We start from the raw sequence: 23,314 nt of genomic DNA, 5'->3' as shown, positions 1-23,314 counted from the left end.
AAATGCAACTTTCAGAAATGGCTAACTATAGATTCCATACCATATTGTCAGGGACGGGCTGGGCCGGGGGGCAGGGTGCCATGTGACCCCCGGGCCACTCAATCGTTTTGTTTGCGGGCCGCCGCCACCTTGCTCTGACTCTGAGGCTGCTGCTGCAGCCACGGCTGACCTGTCTGGTTTCTGGTCTCCAGAAACATGGCCGCCGGCCTCCTGCGCTGAGGACACGCCTAGTGCAGGAGGCTGCTAGAGTGGAGGAGGAGAGTGCACGGCCCGGGTCACAGTGCAGCAGAGTATCAGAGAGATGGAGCAGGCTGCCAGAGCGAGGTACTAAGGACTCTGCCATTTATTGCAATGCACACTGAGGCAGCCCGCCCCGGAGTAGTGGCTGTATGAAGTCACCACCCGGGGAAGGTGGTGTCAGACTAGGGAGACAGGTGATTGTAATTGTGTATGGAGCTGTTTTGTATTGTTGGGAGGGGGATGGTGGTGTTATATATATGTATGGATTTGAATGAGGTGTGTCGATGTATATATGATTGGATTGATATAAGAGAGGCTATGTATGTATGTATGAGGGCAGCAGTGTATGTATGTATGTATGTATAAGAGCAGCAGTGTGTGTGTGTGTGTGTGTGTGTGTGTGTGTGTGTGTGTGTGTGTGTGTTTGTATGAGAGCAGCAGTGTATGTATGTATGAGAGTGCCAGAGTATGTATGTATGTATGTATGAGAGTGCCAGAGTATGTATGTATGTATGAGAGTGCCAGAGTATGTATGTATGTATGAGAGTGCCAGAGTATGTATGTATGTATGAGAGTGCCAGAGTATGTATGTATAAAAGTGCCGGAGTATGTATGTATGTATGAGAGTGCCGGAGTATGTATGAGAGTGCCGGAGTATGTATGTATGTATATATGAGAGTGCCGGAGTATGTATGTATGTATGTATGAATGAGAGTGCCAGAGTATGTATGTATGTATGTATGAGAGGGCCGGAGTATGTATGTATGTATGTATGTATGTATGAATGAGAGGGTCACAGTATGTATGCATGTATGTATGAATGAGAGTGCCAGATTATGTATTATGAGAGTGCCGGAGTATGTATGTATGTATGAGAGTGCCGGAGTATGAATGTATGAGAGTGCCGGAGTATGTACGTATGTACATATGAGAGTGCCGGAGTATGTACGTATGTACATATGAGAGTGCCGGAGTATGTACGTATGTATATATGAGAGTGCCGGAGTATGTATGTATGTATGTATGAGAGTGCCAGAGTATAGGCCCCCTTACATTATGCGATTTGGGCACGATTTTGCCCGATTCGGATGAATCGGGCCGTGAAATCGTCCCAAATCGCATATGGTGACATCGCCTCCGACCCGATGCGCGGCCCCGTGCGCATCGGATCGGAGATGGGAGGTCGGACGGGCTGCACATAAGATTTGCTAAATCTTATGTGCTGCCCGGAGCCGTGCTCCCCCACAACAGGGGACCTACCAGAGTCAGGCGCAGGGAGCCGGGCAGCATCAGCGGGAGCAGGGGGGGCGGCGCAGAGTACCAGGGAGCCGGGCAGGAGAAGACGCTGCAGCAGCAGCACTTCAAAAAAAAAAGGGCCATACAAACGCATAGGAAGCCATTCATTGGCTGAGACCTCTCTCAGCCAATCAATGGCTTCCTATTCGTTTGTATGGGGTTTTTCTTTTTTTTTGGAAGTGCTGCTGCTGCATCGTGTTCTTCTGCCCGGCTCCCTGGTACTCTGCGCCGCCGCCCCCCCTGCTCCCTGCCCAGCGGCTTCCTGTCCGGCTCCCTGCACCCCGACCCCCCCCCCTGCCCACTCTCTGTTTGCGGGCATATTCCTGCTGCTGTCCCCTGCTCCCATTGTCCCTGCAGCTCCCTGGGAGTGGCATGTGATAAATCGCATGGAATTCATCACATGCAAAACTTGGCACATGAAGTGCCATCGCATGTGATCCCTCCCGGGGAGCTGCTGGGACAATCGGGTCCGACTTGTCGTTATGACAAGTCGGACAAATGTAAGGGGGCCTTATGTATGTATGAGAGTGCCAGACTATGTATGTATGAGAGGGCCGGAGTATGTATGTATGTATGTATGTATGAGAGGGCCGGAGTATGTATGTATGTATGTGAGGGCCGGAGTATGTATGTATGTATGAGAGTGCTAGAGTATGCATGTATGTATGAGAGTGCCAGAGTATGTATGTATGATAGTGGTGCTGTATGTATGTGAGAGGCGGTGCATGTATATATGTAGATGCGAGGTGGAGGATGGACTGCCACTCATGGGCCTGTCCTTTGTGCATGCCCCCCAGGCTAAACTTTGCCAGCCAGCCCCTGCATATTGTACTGATGTGAATCTATCATGCCACACTGATTCTTTTCTCTTATTCTTAATGTAGTCCCTTTTGATCCAACTGCAGCGATAATTTGGATGAAAAGTGTTTTTTGTTGTTTTTTTTACATCTGGTCCAATGCGATGTCTGGCTGAAGATTGCATGGGCTGCACTATATTATATTGCAGGCATTCCCAACCACGGTCCTCAAGGCACACCAACAGTGCAGGTTTTGTAGATATCCAGGCTTGAGCACAGGTGACTTAATTAGTATCTGAGGGATTCTGATTAAACCATCTGTGCTGAAGCCTGGATATCACTAAAACCTGCACTGTTGGTGTGCCTTGAGAACCGTGGTTGGGAATGCCTGTTATATTACATTGCCAATCCTTCCGGCAGGCTTGGCTTAGCTCACATGTGATACAGAAAGACTGCATACAGTGTATCATATGCAGTACCTGCCATCTGGGATCCACCAAATGGGATTGCGGGTGAATTCTCCCCTGGAAGAACTCCCCCTTGTGTATTGGCACCTTAACTGTGTATTTTCACCATTGCAGGGTCAAATGCATTATTTTACTTGGCGGCAGCAGTGTCAGACTTCTACATTCCAGCAACAGAGATGCCACAACACAAGATCCAGTCTTCTAGTGGTCCTTTACAGGTAGTCACAGTGCAAAATATATATTGGAATAAAAGTTTTTTTTTTTTTAATTATACATGAAACCGAGTCTGCTGTGTTGTAGAAGGCTAAAGGGGTTGGCCATTATCTGAAGCAAAGTGATACTCTGCAAAATGACAGACATCAGGGCTGCTTTATATGGGGAAAAGGGGATGTGTGCTGTGTTTGTGTTGGGTGTCTCCAGTGGCCACTGGTGGTACTATATATTGGGGGTGGGTGCTTTGAAAAAGCCGGAAATCATAGTAAATGCATTGAAAAAGACAGAAACCATGTAAAGTGTATTAGAAAAGCTGGAAATCATAGTACATGCATTGAAAAAGCCGGAAAAGGCAGCGACCTTACCTTACAGTAGGATTTTGATAATATTTTTGCAAATTAGCTGACATAGGTTCGTGACCCTATACAATAAACATATTTGGTTTTCTCTAGCCAATGCTATATACAAGAAGCATGCTGCTGCTCAATACAACAGGGCCCATTTACCATAGATTGCATATGCTTTTTCAATGCATTTACTATATTTCTGGCTTTTTCAAATCATTTGCTATGATTTACAGCTATTATAATACACATTACATGGTGTTTGGCTATTTCAATATATTAACTATGATTTCCAGCTTTTTCTAATACACATGGTTTAATGCTTGTATCGACCTAATGACACGTCGACCTGACCCACGTCGACCTTCAGTCATGTCAACATTCCTGCATGTCGACCTACTTGCTGTCTATCCAATGATCCATACCCAATACAATTTACATGGTTTCCGGCTTTTTCAATGCATTTACTATGATTTCCGGCTTTTCTAATATACTTTACATGTATTTACTATGTTTTCCAGCTTTTCCGAATACACTTTACATACCTGTAGTTTCCGGCTTTTTAAATGCATTTGCTATGATTTCCGGCTTTTCTAATACACTTTACATAGTTTCCGGCTTTTTCAATACATTTACTATGTTTCCGGCTTTTACCCTCTTCCCTATTTATTTGAGAGCACAGTTTACCATATAGATAAATCTGACTGACTGAATATAGTTACATAGGCCCTTATTCACGTTCACGCGTACGGACCGTGCACGTACGTTGTTTTTTTTTTTAACTACTGCGCGTGCGTATAGTTCTCACAGCGCATGCGTGTCGATTGTAAACCGTGTTTGGACGTAGCTTTCCGTGTGAAATTTGCTGTACGCAACCACACGGTCATTGGCCGCGAGCGCACAGACATTGTGGGCGTATTTATGGGAGCGGCCTGAATAATGAAGGAAAATGGGCGGGCACGTGGGCGGACATGGGGGCGTACACACAAAATGCACGGTGCCACATCCGCAAACGCACCGTACATTTTCAACCCAAAACTGGCGGACGCCAAAGAGTGCTCATGACCACTCTTACAACTACCGCGTTCGTGCGGACGGGTGATCGTGCTAATTTGCGCTAATTGAAATAAACATGTACACCTGTCTGCACTTGCCACTGCTGAAGGCTATTAAGTGTCAATCAGCATTTCTCTACCTGCAAGCCACACACAGCCCACAAACACATTGGTAGCTTAGATGTTGCAACTTCACAAAAATATCAAGGTTAGTGTTGTTTGTGAAAAGACTATTTATCCTAAAAGTTGATATATGTGCTGGTATTTTTCACGCCACCATATACACCTTTACTGCAAGTGGTATTTTCATCTTAACTAAACAGGACATTTCGGAGTCGACATGTGTCAACTTGTACAACTAAACTCTAATTTCTCTTTCAATGGTCCTGGTGACACAGCTCAACACTGGGATGTAGGAGGGTCCGAAGGAGCCAGGCACCTATCCTAAAGTTTTAGAGGGTAGGCTCCTCCCCTACTGCATCCCTGGACTCTCCAGTTCGTGTTAGGTGCCCACTGGAGTGGGTGCTATTCTAAAGGGCTGCAGGAGCAGCCGAAGAATTAGAGTAGTTAGGGGATTTTTATTATTTTATTAACTTTTACCCTAGCTAGGTAGGCACAGTGTGAGGATTCTCATAGTGAATCCTCACACTGCTTGCGCAGCAGGAGCTGACAGAAGCGCGTCCTGTCAGCTCACTGTGCACAGGGGAGACACTGTCTGGTCTCCCTGTGCAGCGCTTATAGCCTTTTCTAAAAGGCTGCCTGGGCTCCGGAGTACCCTGAAACCGGCTCCACGTTTAGGTGGGGATCATGGGGGACAGGCGCTCCGTGATGGCGGCGGCCATTTTATGCGGAGCTTACACGCTGAGCTCCTAGATGAGAGGACAGCAGCGTTGTGACAGGCATGTTCCAAGTGATCCCCATTTGAGGGGAGACACTGGAACGAGGAAATCCTACCTAAGGAGCGGCTTGCTGGGGGTGGTTGGCGCCAAAAGGTCACGGACCCCGCAGCAGCAGGGACCTGTGGTCTCTTCCTTCACTCTGACTTTGGCGCCTTTCAGAACGCTTGCAGCGGAGCTGAGCTGGCTTACTGATCCTGGCAGAGTGACTTGGATTTCCTGGGCATCGCTTCCCCGCAGTTGAAACCAACAGACAGATAAGTGACTGGGTGCATTGCTCTGTATAAACGCTTGTACATTGTTTGCACTGTGTATACTGATAGATATACATTTATCACTTGCATCATGTCTGAGCATCAGGCTGTGGTTTTGGGGGAGGGAGCCCTTAATGCACTGAGCGCGTGCAATGTTTGCACACAAAAGTTTGTCCCTGAGCAGATGGCCAAGGGGGGCTTATGTATTACTTGCGCTGATGTGAGACCCATGGGCAGTGATCCCCATAGGGCAGAGCAGATGGAACCTGCGTGGGCCAGGGCCCTAGGCAGGTCAGTAAACGCTTTGGTGCAGCTTTTGGACAGGCAGAGTGATGGGCTGGTAGAATCACAGAGACCTATGCCATCATCTCAGCAGTCGTCTGGCTCCTTGCCTCTTACCCAGGCAGATCCTGCACTTATCCAGGTGATGCAGGATACTGCAAAAGGCATTAACAGGTTCAGTGAAATGCTGGACAAAATGGATGATGTGGCAGGGACCCCTAGAAGGTCTTATGCTTTAACTACTGTGGTAGATGAAGAGGAAGGAGAGTATACTGACATCCCCTGGGATCAGGGTGATGATTTGGAAGAGAACTCTGCTGCTGGTATAGAGGATCTCATTGTAGCTGTGAAGCAGGCTTTAAAGCTGACTGTGGAGGATAAGACTCCTGTTAAAGGTGTTTTTAAGCGACAGCGGAAGGAGGCTGTTACTTTTCCTTCAGATGAGGGGTTACAGGAATTGTTAGAAGGGGCTTGGAAAACTCCTGATAAGAGGCTTCAGATGCCAAAACGATTCCTTAATCTGTACCCCATGCCAGAGTCTCATGCGGAGCTCTGGGAAAGGGTCCCAGTTGTGGACGCTTCAGTGGCACGTTTGTCCAAGGTTACTGTATTACCAGTACAAGGCGGTGCAGCTTTTAAAGATTCTGTGGATAAAAAGCTGGAGGGAAACCTCAAGGCTATCTTTGAAGGGGTGGGGTTTACCTTACGACCCCTTATTGCTTCAGCCTGGGTTTCTAAGGCCATGATAGAGTGGGCTGGTGAATTATGCACCATGCTGCAGGCTGACCCGGGTGCATTACTGCTTGCAGAAAAGATTAAGGCAGCAGCAGAATATGCAGTTGAAGCAAAGGAGGAAGCTATTAAAATGGCAACCAGAGTGTCCACAGTCTCCATTAATGCCAGGAGAGTGCTTTGGCTTAAAGCCTGGGAAGCAGACAATGAGTCCAAGAAGGCTCTGGAAACATTAGCCTTCAAAGGAAAGGTACTCTTTGGTACCGAATTAGAGGAGATTATAAAACAGGCCACAGGCGGCAAAAGTACATTCCTGCCGGCCTCCTCAGCAAAGCAGACATCCAGATTTTCTGCTTTTAAGCCGTCCTTTCGGCCCTCCCCTAGAGGTGGTGCGTCCTTTCGAGGACAGTCTTTCAGGGGAAGGTTTCAGCCCTCTAGAGGCAAGACACAAAAGTCAAAATTTGGCTCCTTTCACAAGAAGCCTGCCAATAAAGGAGAGGATAAACCCTCTGCATGACTGTCAGGGGCTTTGCCCGACAGTGACAAAAGTGGGCGGGCGTCTCACACACTTCAGGGACGCTTGGGCTTCTCTAGGCCAGGATGTCTGGGTGCTAGACATCATAACACAGGGTTACAAAATCCCTTTCAGAGGGCCACCTCCGAAGAGGTTCATTCCCACATCCTTACCAAAGGAGGCACGGCTGCGTACAGCTCTTGTGAGAGCAGCGCACTCCCTTTTGGAAAAAGGGGTGGTTACACTAGTCCCCAAGACAGAGTGGAAGAAAGGCTTTTACTCCACGCTGTTCCTGGTGCCCAAACCAGACGGGTCTTTCAGACCAATACTAAATTTGAAGTCTCTAAATGTTCATTTATGGGTAGACCATTTCAAAATGGAGTCTCTACGGTCAGTACTACTGAGTCTGGACCAGGGAGAATTTTTGGCGTCCATGGATGTCCAGGACGCATATTTGCACGTTCCTATACACCCGGAGCATCAGACCTTGTTGAGGTTTGCCATAGGAGACCTGCATTTACAATTCCGGGCGTTACCCTTTGGGCTAGCAACCGCGCCAAGGGTATTCACAAAGATAATGTCAGTAATGGCGGCGGTGCTGAGGCTCAGGGGAATCACAGTAATACCCTATTTGGACGATCTCCTGTTCAAAGCAGAGTCAGCAGCCATGCTGCAGAGTCACTTGGCAGAGGCCATCAGTTTTTTGCAGGCTCACGGCTGGATTTTAAATTTGCAAAAATCTCAGTTGGTACCGTCACAAAGGCTCCAATTCTTGGGAGTCATACTGGACACCCATCTTCATCGGGTATTCCTCCCGGAGGTAAAGGCCAGGGATCTGGTCACCCTAGTCCAGGAGATTCTCAGAGCTCAGAGCATTTCAGTATGGAGGTGCCTCAAGCTCCTGGGGAAGATGGTGGCGTCATTCGAGACGCTTCAATTTGCCAGGTTCCACTCTCGGAGGTTCCAATGGAACATTTTGTCAGCCTGGTCAGGAAACACTTTGACCATGAAATCCGAGATGATAGTGCTGTCTTCGGACACCTGAGAATCCTTGAAATGGTGGACAGAAGTAGATTCCCTTCAGTGGGGTCGGTCATTACAGACCTGGGACTGGTTGATAGTAACTACCGACGCCAGTCTCAGGGGCTGGGGGGCAATAGTCCTGGATCTCAGGCTTCAGGGCCTGTGGACGGCAGAGGAATCAGCGTTACCAATCAACATCTTGGAGCTGAGAGCTGTCTGGAAAGTGATTTCCTTGGCGGGAGACAGGTTACAGAACCTCCCTTTGAGGATTCAGACCGACAATGCCACAGCTGTGGCGTATCTGAATCACCAGGGAGGTACACGCAGCAGATTGGCCATGTGGGAGGTATCCAGAATCTTCCTATGGGCGGAACAGAATGTTCCAGCTGTATCGGCTATATTCATCCCAGGAATAGAGAATATAGAAGCCGACTTCCTGAGCAGGGAGGAGCTCAAGGAAGGGGAATGGAGCTTACACCCTCAGGTGTTTCAACAAATCACTTCGATGTGGGGAACTCCGGATGTGGACCTGATGGCATCCAGGATCAACCGTCAGGTGCCCAGGTTCTATGCCAGAACAAGGGATCCACTAGCGGAGGCAGTGGATGCCATGACTATTCACTGGCAGGGAGATCTCCTTTATGCATTCCCACCAGTACCAATGTTACCGAGACTTCTGAAGAAAATACAGGGGCAGAAGGTTCCAGTGATCTTAGTGGCCCCAGATTGGCCAAGGAGATCCTGGTACTCGAGGCTTCAGAGGTTGTCTGTGGACTCATGGCGTCTACCTCTGAGACCAGACCTTCTAAGACAAGGCCCATTCAATCACCTGGATTCAGATCGATTGATTTTGACGGCCTGGCTATTGAAACCACCATTTTGAAAAGAAAAGGGTTTTCTGAGGCAGTAGTACAGACGATGATAAAAGCCAGAAAAGCTGTATCTTCGGCAAATTATTATAGAGTCTGGAAGACTTACATTCGATGGTGTGAGAGAAGAAAGGCTCATACATCTCATTTTAAGCTATCAAGAATGATGGAATTTTTACAAGATGGTTTTTCATCGGGCCTAAGCCTTCAGTCACTGAAGGTACAGATTTCGGCCTTGTCCATCTATTTCCAGAAAAAGATAGCCATTTTGCCGGAAATTCAAACCTTTTTACAAGGAGTATCCAGGTTGAAACCTCCATACAAGCAACCAGTAGCACCTTGGGATCTATCACTGGTTTTGGAATGCCTTCAAAAGGCACCTTTTGAACCTTTAAGGTCGGCTGACTTTAAGTTTCTCACGTGGAAGCTAGTGTTTTTGTTAGCAGTAGCATCTGCTAAAAGAGTTTCAGAATTGGGAGCTTTGTCATGTAAATCTCCCTTCTTAATTTTTCATGATGACAGGGCTGTTTTAAGAACAGTGCCTCAGTTTTTACCGAAGGTGGTATCTACCTTCCATTTAAATCAGGAGATAGTTCTACCTGTGTTTCAACCCCCAGAGGGTTCTAAGAAAAGGGACAAGTTGAGAACTTTGGATGTTGTGCGTGCCTTACGCATATATGTGGACAGAGTGAAGAGTGTCAGGAAGACTGACACATTGTTGGTATTGTATGATGTACACAAAATTGGTTGGCCTGCATCTAAGCAGACTATTGCTAGGTGGTTGCGGTCTGTGATAGCCTTTGCATACACCAAAGTGGGTAGACCAGTACCGGCCAAAATAAATGCGCATACCACCAGGTCAGTTGCCACCTCTTGGGCGGTTCGACATGGGGCCACAGCTGAGCAGGTTTGCAGAGCTGCCACTTGGTCATCTGTTCACACATTTGCCAAATTCTATAGATTCCATGAGTTCGCGTCAGGGGACGCATCATTCGGGCGAGCAGTGCTGAGAGCTGCAGACCTGAGCGTACCCTCCCAAAGGACCGGCTCTGGAACGTCCCAGTGTTGAGCTGTGTCACCAGGACCATTGAAAGAGAAAAAGGGATTTTTGTAAGAACTTACCGTTCGAATCCCTTTCTCTGATATGGTCCTGGTGACACAGCGATCCCTCCCTTACGCTCAGTAAGTATGCCAGAAGTTTCATGATGTTCATGTTAAAATGGTTAAAAGTTAACAGTTTTCTGTTATAAAATGTGCATATAATATGTGCAGGCGTTTGTACTGAGTTATGTATTCCAGTGGCTTTGAAAGATTGAACTGAAGAGTCCAGGGATGCAGTAGGGGAGGAGCCTACCCTCTAAAACTTTAGGATAGGTGCCTGGCTCCTTCGGACCCTCCTACATCCCAGTGTTGAGCTGTGTCACCAGGACCATATCAGAGAAAGGGATTCGAACGGTAAGTTCTTACAAAAATCCCTTTATTGGGTAGACATCATGTATGTACACACCTCTGTCACATTTCCTACCTTAAATGTGGGTTTTGTGTCACATTTTGTTGTTGGCAATGTGTCCAGTTTTCGAAGTGGCAATCACTCAAAGTTGCCTAGAAAATGGCATTTTCTGCATGTCTACATACAAGTTGTCCTTGCTAATCTGCTCATGTCTTCCAGTATACACCCTCTGTTTGCTGCATGGCTGTGGAAGTAGTGTTCATTTATTTGGGTGGTGTTAAAATTGTACTTTATCCATCAGGTTGTGTAGGCTTTTTACTTTTGGATTTGGAAACTGGGCGCATGTAAACTCGTGTGCTGATACCCCATCCTCACCTCTTAAGTTGAGCAGCACAGGTGCTCACATTCAAATCTTTACATGGGTGAACCACCACTACATGCACTGTCTGCACCAATGCTGTGGGTCAATCCTATAATTATGTTCTCATGTTGATCACAGTTCTGAGCTTATTTAGCACAAAACACGTTTAGTTAAGTTTTGAAAACAAATATTTTTATTGCTGTTCCCCATCACAGCCTTTTTTTTTGGGGGGGGGGGGGTTGAATTTAAATATATTTTTTATATAAAAAAAAAAAAAAAAAAAACAGAACAGACTTTTACATTGCATGTTACAGGTCAGACATAACAGGTACATGGCGCAATGGCAAGGCCCAACAGAAAACAAGATGCATCATCCGGGAAGAATGCAACCCAGGATCCTCAGCATCAACGCAATACCCAGCTTCTCAGAAGTCAGAATTTAAGATTTTAGTACCATTTGCTGGTGAATGGATAGAGTTCACACACATGAAGCTGGCCACCAAAGCAAAGGACAAGTTTGGGGGCAAATAAACAGACAGGCAATAAGGTGACACCCGTTCATTTTTTCCGCCCTGTTTTCCCCTTGGATGGTGGGGATTTTCGGCCTGCAGCTTTGCGGCCTCTCCTCACGGTGGGCTGAGGAGGCTGGAGGTCTGAGGGGGGCACAGATGGGGCAGTTTGGGCTGGGGCAGCAGATGTGCTTGCTGCGGGAGCAGGCAGAAGCGCCCTGGCAGTGATGGAGAGGTCCGCCAGAATGTCATTCTGGCGGCTGGTTTGCTGTGCAAGGTTATTAATAGCAGGCACCAGAATGTCATTCTGGCAGCTGGTTTGCTGTGCAATTTTATTAATAGCAGCCACCAGAATGTCATTCTGGCGGCTGGCCTGGGTTCCCAAATTGGTCACAGCGGTTTCCACCTTCTCCATCACTGCCATGAAACGCTCCAGTCGCTCCACTTGCTCCACCCCTTGCTCCCAGATGGACCTCAGAAGGTCCTCCCTTGGTCTCTCCTCAGCCTGTTGTGGTGGCTGCTGTGGTGGCTGCTGGACATGCGGGCCTGCAGAGGACGCTTGAGGGCACTCCACACTTTCCAGATCATCTATGTGGTAAAAACAGAAATTGTCACCATCACATGTTTAAACAATGCATGTCACCCTAAAAAATACAGGACTAATAATTACCGGACAAGTCTGCAGCAAACATTTCCACCGGGAGCTCACTGTCCATGTTGGCCACCCCCCTGATCTCGCTGTCATCTATTATGTCCAGACACATGGACTCCAGGGGGGTGTACTCCAGTTTTTCTGGCATGGGCCCACTCCCGGTGGTGGTGCTGTGGGTTCTCCTATCGCTCATCTTCCTCTTCAGGCCCGTTTTAAAATCTTGCCACCTTAAAATTTAATTTAAAAAAAAAAAAGTTAAACACTACATATCTCATGCCATCTGCTACTATACAGTATTAATGCTGTTAATGTATCATTCAGACTACTATGCAATGTTTTTTTTATCTTTTGCAAGCCTCACAGTGCATGTGACATTACAAAATTTAAGCACATCGCATACCACTATAAATAGCCTTAGCACTTAGCCTTAGTGCCACTGTGGACGGGTTTTAATAGTGTACCCCTACACCCAACTAAATCCAGACGCTTTAGCGTCTAAATTTAGATGTACCCCTACACCCAACTAAATCCAGACGCTTTAGCGTCTAAATTTAGATGCACCACCACCTTTGCGGCTCCCAGGGAGCCTGGCTTTTGCGCCTAAATCCAGGCGCCCCCCTCCTTCTTAGCGGCTTGCCAGGCGCCTGGATTCTGAGGGTTTTGCGCCTAAATCCAGGTGCCCCCCCTCCTTCTTAGCGGCTTGCCAGGCGCCTGGATTCTGAGGGTTTTGCGCCTAAATCCAGGCACCCCCCTCCTTCTTAGCGGCTTGCCAGGTGCCTGGATTCTGAGGGTTTTGCGCCTAAATCCAGGCGCCCCCCTCCTTCTTAGCGGCTTGCCAGGCGCCTGAATTCTGAGGGTTTTGCGCCTAAATCCAGGCGCCCCCCTCCTTCTTAGCGGCTTGCCAGGCGCCTGGATTCTGAGGGTTTTGCGCCTAAATCCAGGCGCCCCCCTCCTTCTTAGCGGCTTGCAGGGAGTGTGAATCCAGGCGCATTAGCGCCTAGATCTAGACTGCAAGCCATTGAATTTAGCGTGTACATGGGGGACACAGCGGTGTGCCGGGGTGAGTACTTTACAAGCCCCGGCACGTCAGCGTTGTGCCCGGGGTGTGGCCACTTGCCCCCGTTGTTGTCAGCGGTGCCCAGGCGCTGCCTATTTAACTGTGGAACTACAAGTACCACAGTGACCTGCCTGGGCAGCGCGCTGCTGCTGCTGCCCGGCCGCCACGCTGTTTACGTAGCTGTCAGTACAGCTAGAGCGGCGCGAGCACGGTTAATCAGAGCCTCTGGCAGTCTGCCAAGTTTCTGAGCCAGAGTGTGCGCGGCGCCGTGAAACTACAGAAGTACCCTAAAAAAATATAGACCCATATCAATATAAATAACGTCAAGCTAAACACTTGCCTTTTGCGGACCGACTGTTCATCCCTTTGAACTGGTGCCACCTTATTCACCTCCTCAGTAATTTGCCTCCAAATCTTGTCCTTTGCTGAAGGGGTCAGCTTCTTCTTTGCAAACTCGATCCATTCCCGGCCCTTTGGTATTAAAATCTGTAATTCTGCCTTCGTAAAAGCTGGGTTCTTGCCTGGTTTGCTGGGATCCTGGGGTGCACGCTTCTTAGATGATTTACCCCGTTTTCTGCTGCGCCCGGGCCCCTCGACATGTACCTGTTCTGTCTGAGCTGGAACAAGCAATGGCAAATTCTGGTCTGGCTGGTTGGTGGAAGGCCCAGCCACAGGCACACTTGGCCCGGGATCAGCTTGAGAGCTGGTCCCTGGCTGTGGCTGGCTGCTTGCACCCTCAGATTGGGACCTTCTCCTTCTCTGTTCCTCTGCCCTTGGCCGTATCATCTCTGCCAGAGATTCTAATCTGGCCAGTTGGACCTCTGGGTCAGACATGTCCGGCTGACTCTGTCCCTCTGACATGTTGGCTGCAAAAGAACATTTGGTTCTGCTGCCCTATTTATAAGGAGAAGTCACGCATCTTTTTTAAAAAACAGTGTCTCAAATTTCATAATTCATATAGCGTTTTTCCGCCGAAAAAAACTACCAACAATTATGCAGAATGCACGCACCTGTGCATGCATATACTTAGGGATGATTCCGAAGTCTTGCGTCACCTGCATGCATGCGAATGTACGTTTCCCCGCTCATAATAATAATCCATATTAAACTCACAACAATGGTTTCCCAACATTTAATATGTGTATTAGTGAATCGCTGTGCAACATGTATGTGTTTTATGTGAAAATATGTATTTCCACATAGTGGCGAGACCATATTTACGCATACTGTCTACCCATTACATCTCCCTACATGTATTGCATATTTTATAAGTACAACACATTACCAAAACATCCAAACAGCCACATTAATAGTAATTTTTTAATTAAAAATAAAGAGGATACACATAGATATTGATTAATATGTCACATTACAACAGTACAAAGATGCATTCAGAGAGGAATGCTTTGCAGTTTCAGCAGGTAGTTTTGGAAGGGAGACAATGTAGGTAATTGGAACAAATTAGTAAAACTCAAATTAGCCTAATAGAATAATTGACAACATTAAAGTTGAGGCGTATGTTAGCAGGCCCATATGTGCGAGTGATATACCACCGTGCACGGACGTACGCTTCCGCACACGAACGGTGATACGCTGAGTTTTCAATTGAAAAATGCCTATAGACCCGTCCGTGTAGTGTAGCGTACGCGCACCTATACGTAAGATGTCGGCGTGGAAATGGGAGATCCGTCTGTGCACGGAGGCGTACGCTGAAGTGCACGCCACTCCCCATTGACGGTGTCTGTGACCGTCCGTGCACGGACAAACTGTGGGCGGACTTACAGTCCCCGTGGCACACGGGAATACGCACGGTGCAGGGATCCGTACGCGCGTTTCACCGCACCAACGTGAATAAGGGCCATAGTTACATAGTAGGTAAGGCTGAAAAAAGACTTGCGTCCATCTAGTTCAACCTGCATGCTGGAGAGAAGGTGTTAGGAAGAGAGTGGCACTTAATTCAATTACATTGTTGTAATCATGTATTTTTATAGTTGTATTACACACCCTGGAAAGCAGCATGCAGTATAATCTTACTAGCACTTTGTACTTGCTGCCATCCTAGTCTGTGAGTTTTGGAAATAGGGAGAGATTGCAGACCTATTTTTTTTTTACCATCTCTCCTGATACTTCCACTGCTTCTTGGAAAGATTTTGATCCTTTTGATTGCACTTTTGTATGTTTTTTTACATTTGTTGAAACCAAAACATTGAGATTGGAGATATTGCATACCTCCCAAGGTGACCCTCTCCAGGAGGGACACATTGCTCTGCTCCTGCACTTTCCTCTTAATATATGATTACCATCACCTGTGTTGAAACACCTTTCTTATCGGTTAACCTGTTCAACACAGGTGATGGCAATCATACATTGTGTCCCTCCTGGGGAGTGTCATGTTGGGAGGTATGATATCGGGCTACAGCAGGGCTCGACAAAACCCGGTCGCCATAGCGACCAGATTATGCTTCCCGGCGACCAGATTTTTTGTGACAAAAGAGAGGAAGCAGAATCTGGTCATGGGTCAGCGTTGCCCAACCCCCCCTCTGCCCATCCTAACAGAGTAGAAGTGCCATGGACAGCGTAGCCCTCTCTCCCACTCTTCCCCTCCAAACAGAAGTGCCGCGGGCAGCGTAGCCTGGCCCCCCCTTCCCCTCCAAACAGAGTAGCAGTATGGGCAGGGTTGCTCGACCTCCTCTCTCCCTCCTAAAAGAGCAGCAGCGCAGGGACTGTTGGCTGACCCCCTCCCCTCGTTCTCTCTCCTTACAGAGCAGCAGCAGCCAGCAACTAACAGTAGCTGACAGTGGCTGGTGTTGCTGCGTGGGCAGCGTTCCCCGACCCCTCCCCATTGCCTCACTCCAAGAAGTAGGAGCACAGGCAGCGATGCCCGACCGCATCCCCCCCCCCCCACCAGCCAAGCGGTGGCTGGCACCTGGGTGCAGGGGATAATGAGACACAAGCAGCAGCCAGGGAGCCAAGCAACTGACAGTACCCAAGCAGCGGCTGGTGTTGGTGAGAAGATTTGCCTCACCTTCTCACCCATCCACTCACTCTTCCCCTGTCACATCACCCCCAGCACCTCACCTTACCCTCTCTATCGCCCCCTGTTGCCTAACCTCTCAAGTAACCCCTGGTCACCTTACCCCTTTTCCCAACCAAGCACCTCACCCTCTCTTTTGGTTCACATGTTGCCTCACCCACTTTCAATCACCTTACTCAGTTGCCCCCTGGCACCTCACCAAGTATCACATCACCCCCTCTCCCCCTGCTGCTTTTTTTTTGTGGGTGAAATATAGTGCCCATACAAGGTACATTTTGTACCGTGCGAGGCAATGCTCTCTCCTGAGCATTGCATGGAAAAACTATGTGCAGCACATTCTTTCTGAACTAGATCGCATCTAATTCAAAACGCATGCGGTTGTAGCACATCACATGCGTTTAGAACTAAGGGGTAGATTTATGAATCAGTGATAAGGGAGGAGAAGTGATAATGTGCCTTATTCTTTATCACCGGCCAATCAGCTCCTGACTGTTAAGGTACAGGCTGGGTTTAAAAAGGGACAGTCAGAAGCTGATTGGCCGGTGATAAAGTACCAGGTACTTTATCACTTCTCCTCCCTTATCACTGCTTTATACATCTACCCCTGTATGTGATGCGAGTTAAATAAACTGTATGGTGCACATCACACCGTGTATAGGCACCCTTAAGCTTGTCTGGCTCCTACACTTTTGTCCTGGCTCCTAGATTTTAAAAAAATTTGTCAAGCCCTGGACTACAGTATCAAAAATAGGGAGTAGTGACTGACTCCCTATATTACCATCATCCCTCTTGACACTCACCATCCGTGCTTGGTAGGATATCTCTTATGCCTTTTTAAATGTGTGATATTTTTTAGGGTTTCTTTTGTGTAAAATAATCCAGCGACCAGGATCCCATTCAAAGTCTAGAGGAGGTAGCACTGTCTGCTCCAGGCGTTGCCTCCTCCCTCGCCAACTCGCTGTCCCTTGGACTCACCCCTGTGTTACATCACCGACCTGGCAATATATTGCCTGATTATTTACTAAGTTCTGCTGATCCTCCTCCTGTATATATAATATTATATACATAGGTAAAGGCGGCACCCAGGAGACTTTGGGTATCCGGACTATTTGTCTACAGCAAAAAGATAGACAACAATTAGTTAGACATGCGAAAAGCTTGACACTGCCATTAGGTTGACACTGCCATTAGGTTGACACTGCCATTAGGTGGGCAGTGTCTAGGTTGACATGGGGTTTTTCACTGTCTTTTAAACCTACATGTGCCGACAGGCGGTATTTCATGCCCTACCATCCACTAGGGCGTGGTGTGAGAATATATTAGTGTGCCAAGCGCAGCGAGGCACCGCACCCAAAGAATATCGAGCAATGCGAGGGGCTGCGGTTCACTTCAAACTGTGTCCATGTCGAATGTGTCGACATTTGGGTAAAAAAAGTGTGAAAAACCCCATGTTGACCTAATGGCAGTGTTGGGTAATACATTCCTTTATTCCAAGCGGTACAATCCAGCAATTTGTTTTGAGCCGCAGTCCCTCCTCATGGATCCCTGAGGATGGGCTACGACTCAGAACAGTTGTTGAATTGTAACCTATGGTATATAGGACTTTAATGCCTTATACGAGGCCCATACACACTGGGCAACTTACGATTTTAAAGCAGTTTACTTTTACTGTTTGAGTGCTGATGCATGTGCTCCCGCATCATCGCCATCGCACATCCTTGTGGAGGGTGTCAATGATGGTTTTCTGCACAACTGTTAGGTCAGCAGTCTTCCCCATGATTTTGAATTCTACTGAACCAGACTAATTTAATTGAGAGACCATTTAAACGCTCAGCAACCCTTTGTAGGTGTTCTGGCTTAATTAGCTCATTAGAGTGTGACACTTTGAACCTACAATTTTGAATCTTTTTACAATATTCTAATTTTCTGAGATTTTGGATTTGGGGTTTTCATAAACTGTAAACCATAATCATCAACATTATAACAAATAAAGGCATGAAATATCTCACTTTTCATGTAATAAGTCTACAGTACCATTCAAAAGTTTGGACACACTTTCTCATTCAATGGTTTTTGTTCTATATAAATTATTTTCTACATTTTTACAGTGTAATAATACTGAATACATGACAACTATAAAAACACAAATGGAATTATGTTGTAAACCAAAAAGTTTTACACCAATCAAGCTTTGATGACATTCTCTCACCAGCTTCATGAGGTAGTCTTGTGGAATAGTTTTCCAACAGTCGTGAAGGAGTTCCCAGAGGTGATGAGCACTTGTTGGCTGCTTTTTCCTTCATCTCAATTGGTTTTAGGTCTTTGAAGAATCTAAAATCTAAAAACTAACACCCCTCGCCCAAATCTAAATTTCCTGTTGGCTCTTTGGATCCTCCTGCAAGCACCCTGCAGCTGTGGGATACACTGCAATCAGTCATTTTATTATTATTATTATTATTATTATTATTATTATTATTATTTTTTAGATCTTTTATACCTGGTCTTTCTTCAATCCCTCTGTTACACCACAAGATATGTTCTGATATGCTAACCTGTTTTAGGACTGTTTTTTTTTTCCCCTTTGTCCAAGAAAAGTCATAGTGATGGGTTCCAAAGATCTATAAAACAAATCTATATATTCTGTGTTGCTTGAGGAGTTATAGTATCCCTATATTTTTCTGAGGTGTGTAAATTGACACATATTGTAATGCTGAGTACACTGTGGCTGGATAGATCATTGTAGATAGATTGTACAGAAAAACATTTTTTGTGTATACCAAGCTTTAGATTTTAGGATCTGGTTGCAAGACTTATGCCGCCCATACACGCTGCGATCCCAGCGGTGCGATGTGTGCTGCACATACTTTTTGTACTTGCTTTTCATCGCATCGCATTGCATGCACTGCGATGTGATTGATGCTATTTAAGCCCAGAACGCATGCTGGGATCGGCACGTGTATGGGCATCTTAAGTGTTCATTCCAGCACCCGCCATCTTTGAAAACCCATGCAGTTCCTCTAACCTGCCTGGGGTGTCAGGGTCTGCTGTAGTGCTACTAGCACAGTGTGTTCTCTATATCAGCACTGATATGCAAACCAGACCTGTGCTAAAAACACAGCAGACAGCGACATCCCAAGCAGGGAAGAGGAACTGCATGGGTTTTCAAAGATGGCGGGTGCTAGAATGAACACTAAGACTGTGACTCAAGGCATCTCAGAATAATCAATCAATAATCAATCAAACATGGTATAACTCATACATCCGCTATACAAAATCATGTTATTGAAGTCCTTTTTCATCTGCACTGGTGGTCGTGGTCGTGATGACCACGGTAATATTAAAATTATGCTTCAGATTCCCCAACAAACTAAAAGATTTAACTACCACAATGTAGTTTCATATCCCTTGTTATGTGCAATAGTTTACAAGTATATTCTGTGTAATTATTGTTAGGAAATTGTATTTCTTCTACAATGGCAGCCAAGACCTTGCTATTTCATCCCTTTCACCATTAGTTAGACAGGTTGTATTTTCTCAGGACCTCCCCCCTCTCTCTGGTATAATGCTCAGCTCCTCCCTTTCCTCTGTTTTTTTTTTTTCCTGTCTCCTAGTTTGCAGTTAGAGCTAGGCAGAGCAGGTTGTTTTATTTGAGAGCTTACCTTGCTAATACAGAGATCACTTTGGGGAAAACGGCAGCATGGGAGCGTGACCCATGGAGGATATACCCGGCAAAGTTACTTGATCCGCCCGCTGTAAAAGGAAGGAGCTCCGGTGTATGGGTAAGTCTCCGCTTTAGCCCAGGCAGCGTGTTCCGGACTTCCGGGATACACGCTGAGACTGCAAGTCCCAAAAGGCTCGGCACCAAAACCGTAATTTCTGGGGAGCGGCAAAACGCTGACCACAATCTCGGACTACAGAGACCAGAATACCTTTGTGGTATGACGACTTCCGGTCCAGACAGCATGCGGAAGCTGTGTTTTTAAAACGCCTATATATATGCACTCTCTGGGGCTGTACGGATAGGGAAGTTTATCTGGAGAGTGACCACTGCACTAAGCTTATAAGACTACCAAAGGTATGAATCTGTTTTTATTTTTCCTATGGGAATGTGAATGATGATTGCAAAGCATCAATCTAAATCGCAAAAATACTCTAACTTCAGGTACTGTGTTGCATTATGGATCTGCCTTCCCCTCCTAGATCAGATAGTGCCTCTGTGAGGTAAGCTCTATAAAAGTTTTTTATTTTATTTTTTATATAGGTAGTGTTTATTTTTATTTAGAATGGTTAGTGACAAGATTATTATTATTCTTTAGTGTCTCTGCCAACCCAGCTGCTCCTAAAAAGCAAAAAAGAAAATTATCAACAGAAATTACATTGCATGTGCTAAAATATTTTCTTGACATCAGGATAATACCTTATGTGAAGGATGTGATGAAACTCCTGCCCCTATGCTAGATCATCCTAAAATTCTTGTTGATTTGATGGATTGAATGAAAAGTCCTTTGTATCTAAAGAAGAATTCTTAGAATTTCAAGGAAACAAAAGATCTAGAGATCAGGCTGGGTTCAGCTATGAGGGGGGCTCATCAGAAGAACTGGTAGAAGAGGAGGTATCATCAGAAGGAGAGATTATAGAGGAAATCAGAGGTTTTAGCTTTGAAAAAGTAGAAAGTATACTTAAAGCTATATTTAAGACCATGAAATTTAAAGATCCAGTACTGAAGAAGAGAATATATTATTTGAAGATAGATGAAAAAAGATCGTCCCTTCCCTGTTCATAAAGTAATGAAGGATTTGGAATCTAAAGGATGGTCTAATAGATAAAGAACAAGGAAAACTATCTAGAATTGATAGAATGTATCCAATCATTGATGAAATGTTTTTAAACTGGTGTTCTCTACCTAAAGTTGATACGTCAGTGGCGGAGATAACTTCACGGACTACACTGCCACTTGAAGATGGAGAATCTTTTAAAGACCCCATGGATAGGAGGATGGAAGGGGCATTGAGAAAACTTCACTTTTCTTCAGCAGTATCACTAAAGGTGGGAGTATCAGTGGCATTGGTCTCTAGAGCCCTGAGACTTTGGGATACAAATTTACACACGGATATAGAAGAGAAAATTTCTAAACAGTACTTGTTAAAAAATCTAGAAACCATGCAGAAGGCTATAGAGTTTATTTGTGAGGCCTCTCTTGATGTAGTTTAATTTGCGGCAAGATCCATGGCAGCAGGAGTCTCCACTAGAAGAGCGTTATGGCTGAGGTCATGGTCAGCTGATGCACACTCAGAACAAATTGGTAGCCTTGCCGTTTGAAGGAACACATTTGTTTGGATCAAAATTGGATGCATTAATACACCGAATTACAGGAGGAAAGTCACTCAAATTACCTCAAGAAAGAAATAATAAATTCCCTTTTCAGTCATCTTCAAGGCAACAGTATAGGGATGCAAGGAGTTATAGACCTGGCAGACCTTACAATGAAAGAGGATCAGGGCCGGTGCAAGGCATCTAGGCGCCCTAGGCGAACCTACAGGACACCGCCCCCCCCCCCCCCCCCCCCCCCAAAAAAAACACATTACCCTAGACTCAAATCCTGATAACACAGTCAGAATGAACAAATGACTGCCACCATATATGATGCAGACTGTCTGCATCATGCAGACACACACCGCACCCGGCCACCCCCATGAGCAAATGCAGGTTCTTTTAAAATTTTAGATCCACTGACTCACTGTTTAACACACAGAGCCGGGACTATGTAAAAACCGGACCGGACTAAACTCCGGACCGCCGGACAGGACATCAAAATCTGCAGTCCGGAGCTTGTAGGGTCCGGTCCGGGGGGTGTCCTCTCCGGGGGTGTCTTGTCCGGGGGGCTCCCTATTATAGCTATCACCAGGGACATGGGGTAGGGGAGATTACAGCCTCCCCGTGTGGTCCGGACCGTCCGGTTTTTGCTACATGCCCGCACCATACAGGAAGGGTTTATTCTACCCCCTCCTCCTCTACTTGGTGACAGGTGTGACAGGCAGCCCTCCGAACAGGACACCCCCCGGACCGGAGGCTACAAGCTCCAAAATGCAGAGTTTGTTGTCTGGTCCGGGGGTTTTGTCCTGTCCGGTTTTCATCCATACCCCACAGAGCCCGCCCGTGTACCAGCTAGCCGCTGCGCTGACAGACAGACAGTTCTGAATCCCCAGTTATCAGGCCTGCCTGCTACAGCGGGAAACTTTGTTGCCCCTGTCAGTCAGTCAACTGCCTGTCAGCGTTACTTAATCCCCTGGCCGCCTCCCCACCCTGGACGGTCTGGACCGGACACCGACCAAAAGATCCGAACTTTGGCTAGAGTAATCATGGAAACAAAGTCCATAAAGTTTAAAAATATGTCTCCAGCTATTAGGTATGTTTATGTCAACTATAGGGACTGTGCCCTGGGCACATTGGAGGCTGAGCAGATTCCAGTGGGCACTTCTTCCACACCTAAAGAGAAACTATGTGAAGAGATCTATCTTGGTGCACCAGCAAAGAGATGAAGTCCAGAGCAACATCACTCAGTCTACCTCACTTCAAAGTACTCACAACAGACGCAAGTTCATTGTGATGGGGAGCCCATCTTGCAGATCAGACAATCCAAGGATTGTGGACAAAGAAAGAGAGTCAGAAGTCCTAATATTGGAGAGAAGCAGAGGCAGTATGGAGAGCCATCATGGTTTCAGTCAGAGAATCAGAACAAGTCATCTAAGGATATTCTCAGACAACATCACAGTGGTGTCTCATTTAAATCACCAATGAGGTACAAGGAGTCAAGACCTAATGTTGGTGATATCAAAGATTTTATGGTGGGCAGAAGAGAATAGAAATTCTTTCATTAACATCGGTCTATGTGCCCGGGAAGGAGAACACTCTAGCAGATTTCTTAAGCTAACACAATGTCCTTCCAGGAGAATGGGAGATGGATTCAGAAATCTTTCGTCAGATAGTCGATTCGGGGAACCAGAAATAGACTTGATGGCAACAGGAAGGTGAAGAAATTCTACTCAAGGTACTATCTCCCTCAAACATCTGCAGTAGACGCCTTTTTGATATGATGGACTTGTCAGATGGGGTACATTTTTTTTTCCCCTCCCCCCCATTCCCTCTGATCCACAGATCACTCAAGAAAATTATGGAAGACAAGGTCATGGTAATAATAATCCTTCCCTTCCTGCCAAGGAGATCTTGGTTCTCAACCCTCCTAGATCTAGCGGTACAAGAACCATTCAT

General features: G+C 46.5%; 1 protein-coding gene and 1 long non-coding RNA gene across 2 annotated transcripts in view; both read left to right on the top strand.

Moving 5' to 3' along the window:
- LOC146042643 (uncharacterized) overlaps window positions 1–23,314 on the top strand; it is a 447,704-nt gene that overhangs the window by 277,670 nt on the left and 146,720 nt on the right. The window lies entirely within an intron of this gene.
- The window catches only part of PPCS (phosphopantothenoylcysteine synthetase), a 47,656-nt gene that overhangs the window by 1,135 nt on the left and 23,207 nt on the right, over window positions 1–23,314 (top strand). The window contains exon 2 of the mRNA XM_083162732.1: window positions 2,915–3,018. Within this exon, the coding sequence (XP_083018858.1) occupies window positions 2,915–3,018 (104 nt within the window). The remainder of the gene's footprint in view (window positions 1–2,914; window positions 3,019–23,314) is intronic.

This window comes from Crinia signifera, chromosome 19 (assembly GCF_055691185.1).
Source record: "Crinia signifera chromosome 19, ASM5569118v1, whole genome shotgun sequence".
Classification (NCBI taxonomy): Eukaryota; Metazoa; Chordata; class Amphibia; order Anura; family Myobatrachidae; genus Crinia; species Crinia signifera.
The sequence above is the reverse complement of the archived record's forward strand: the minus strand, read 5'-3'. Positions and strand labels throughout refer to the sequence as shown.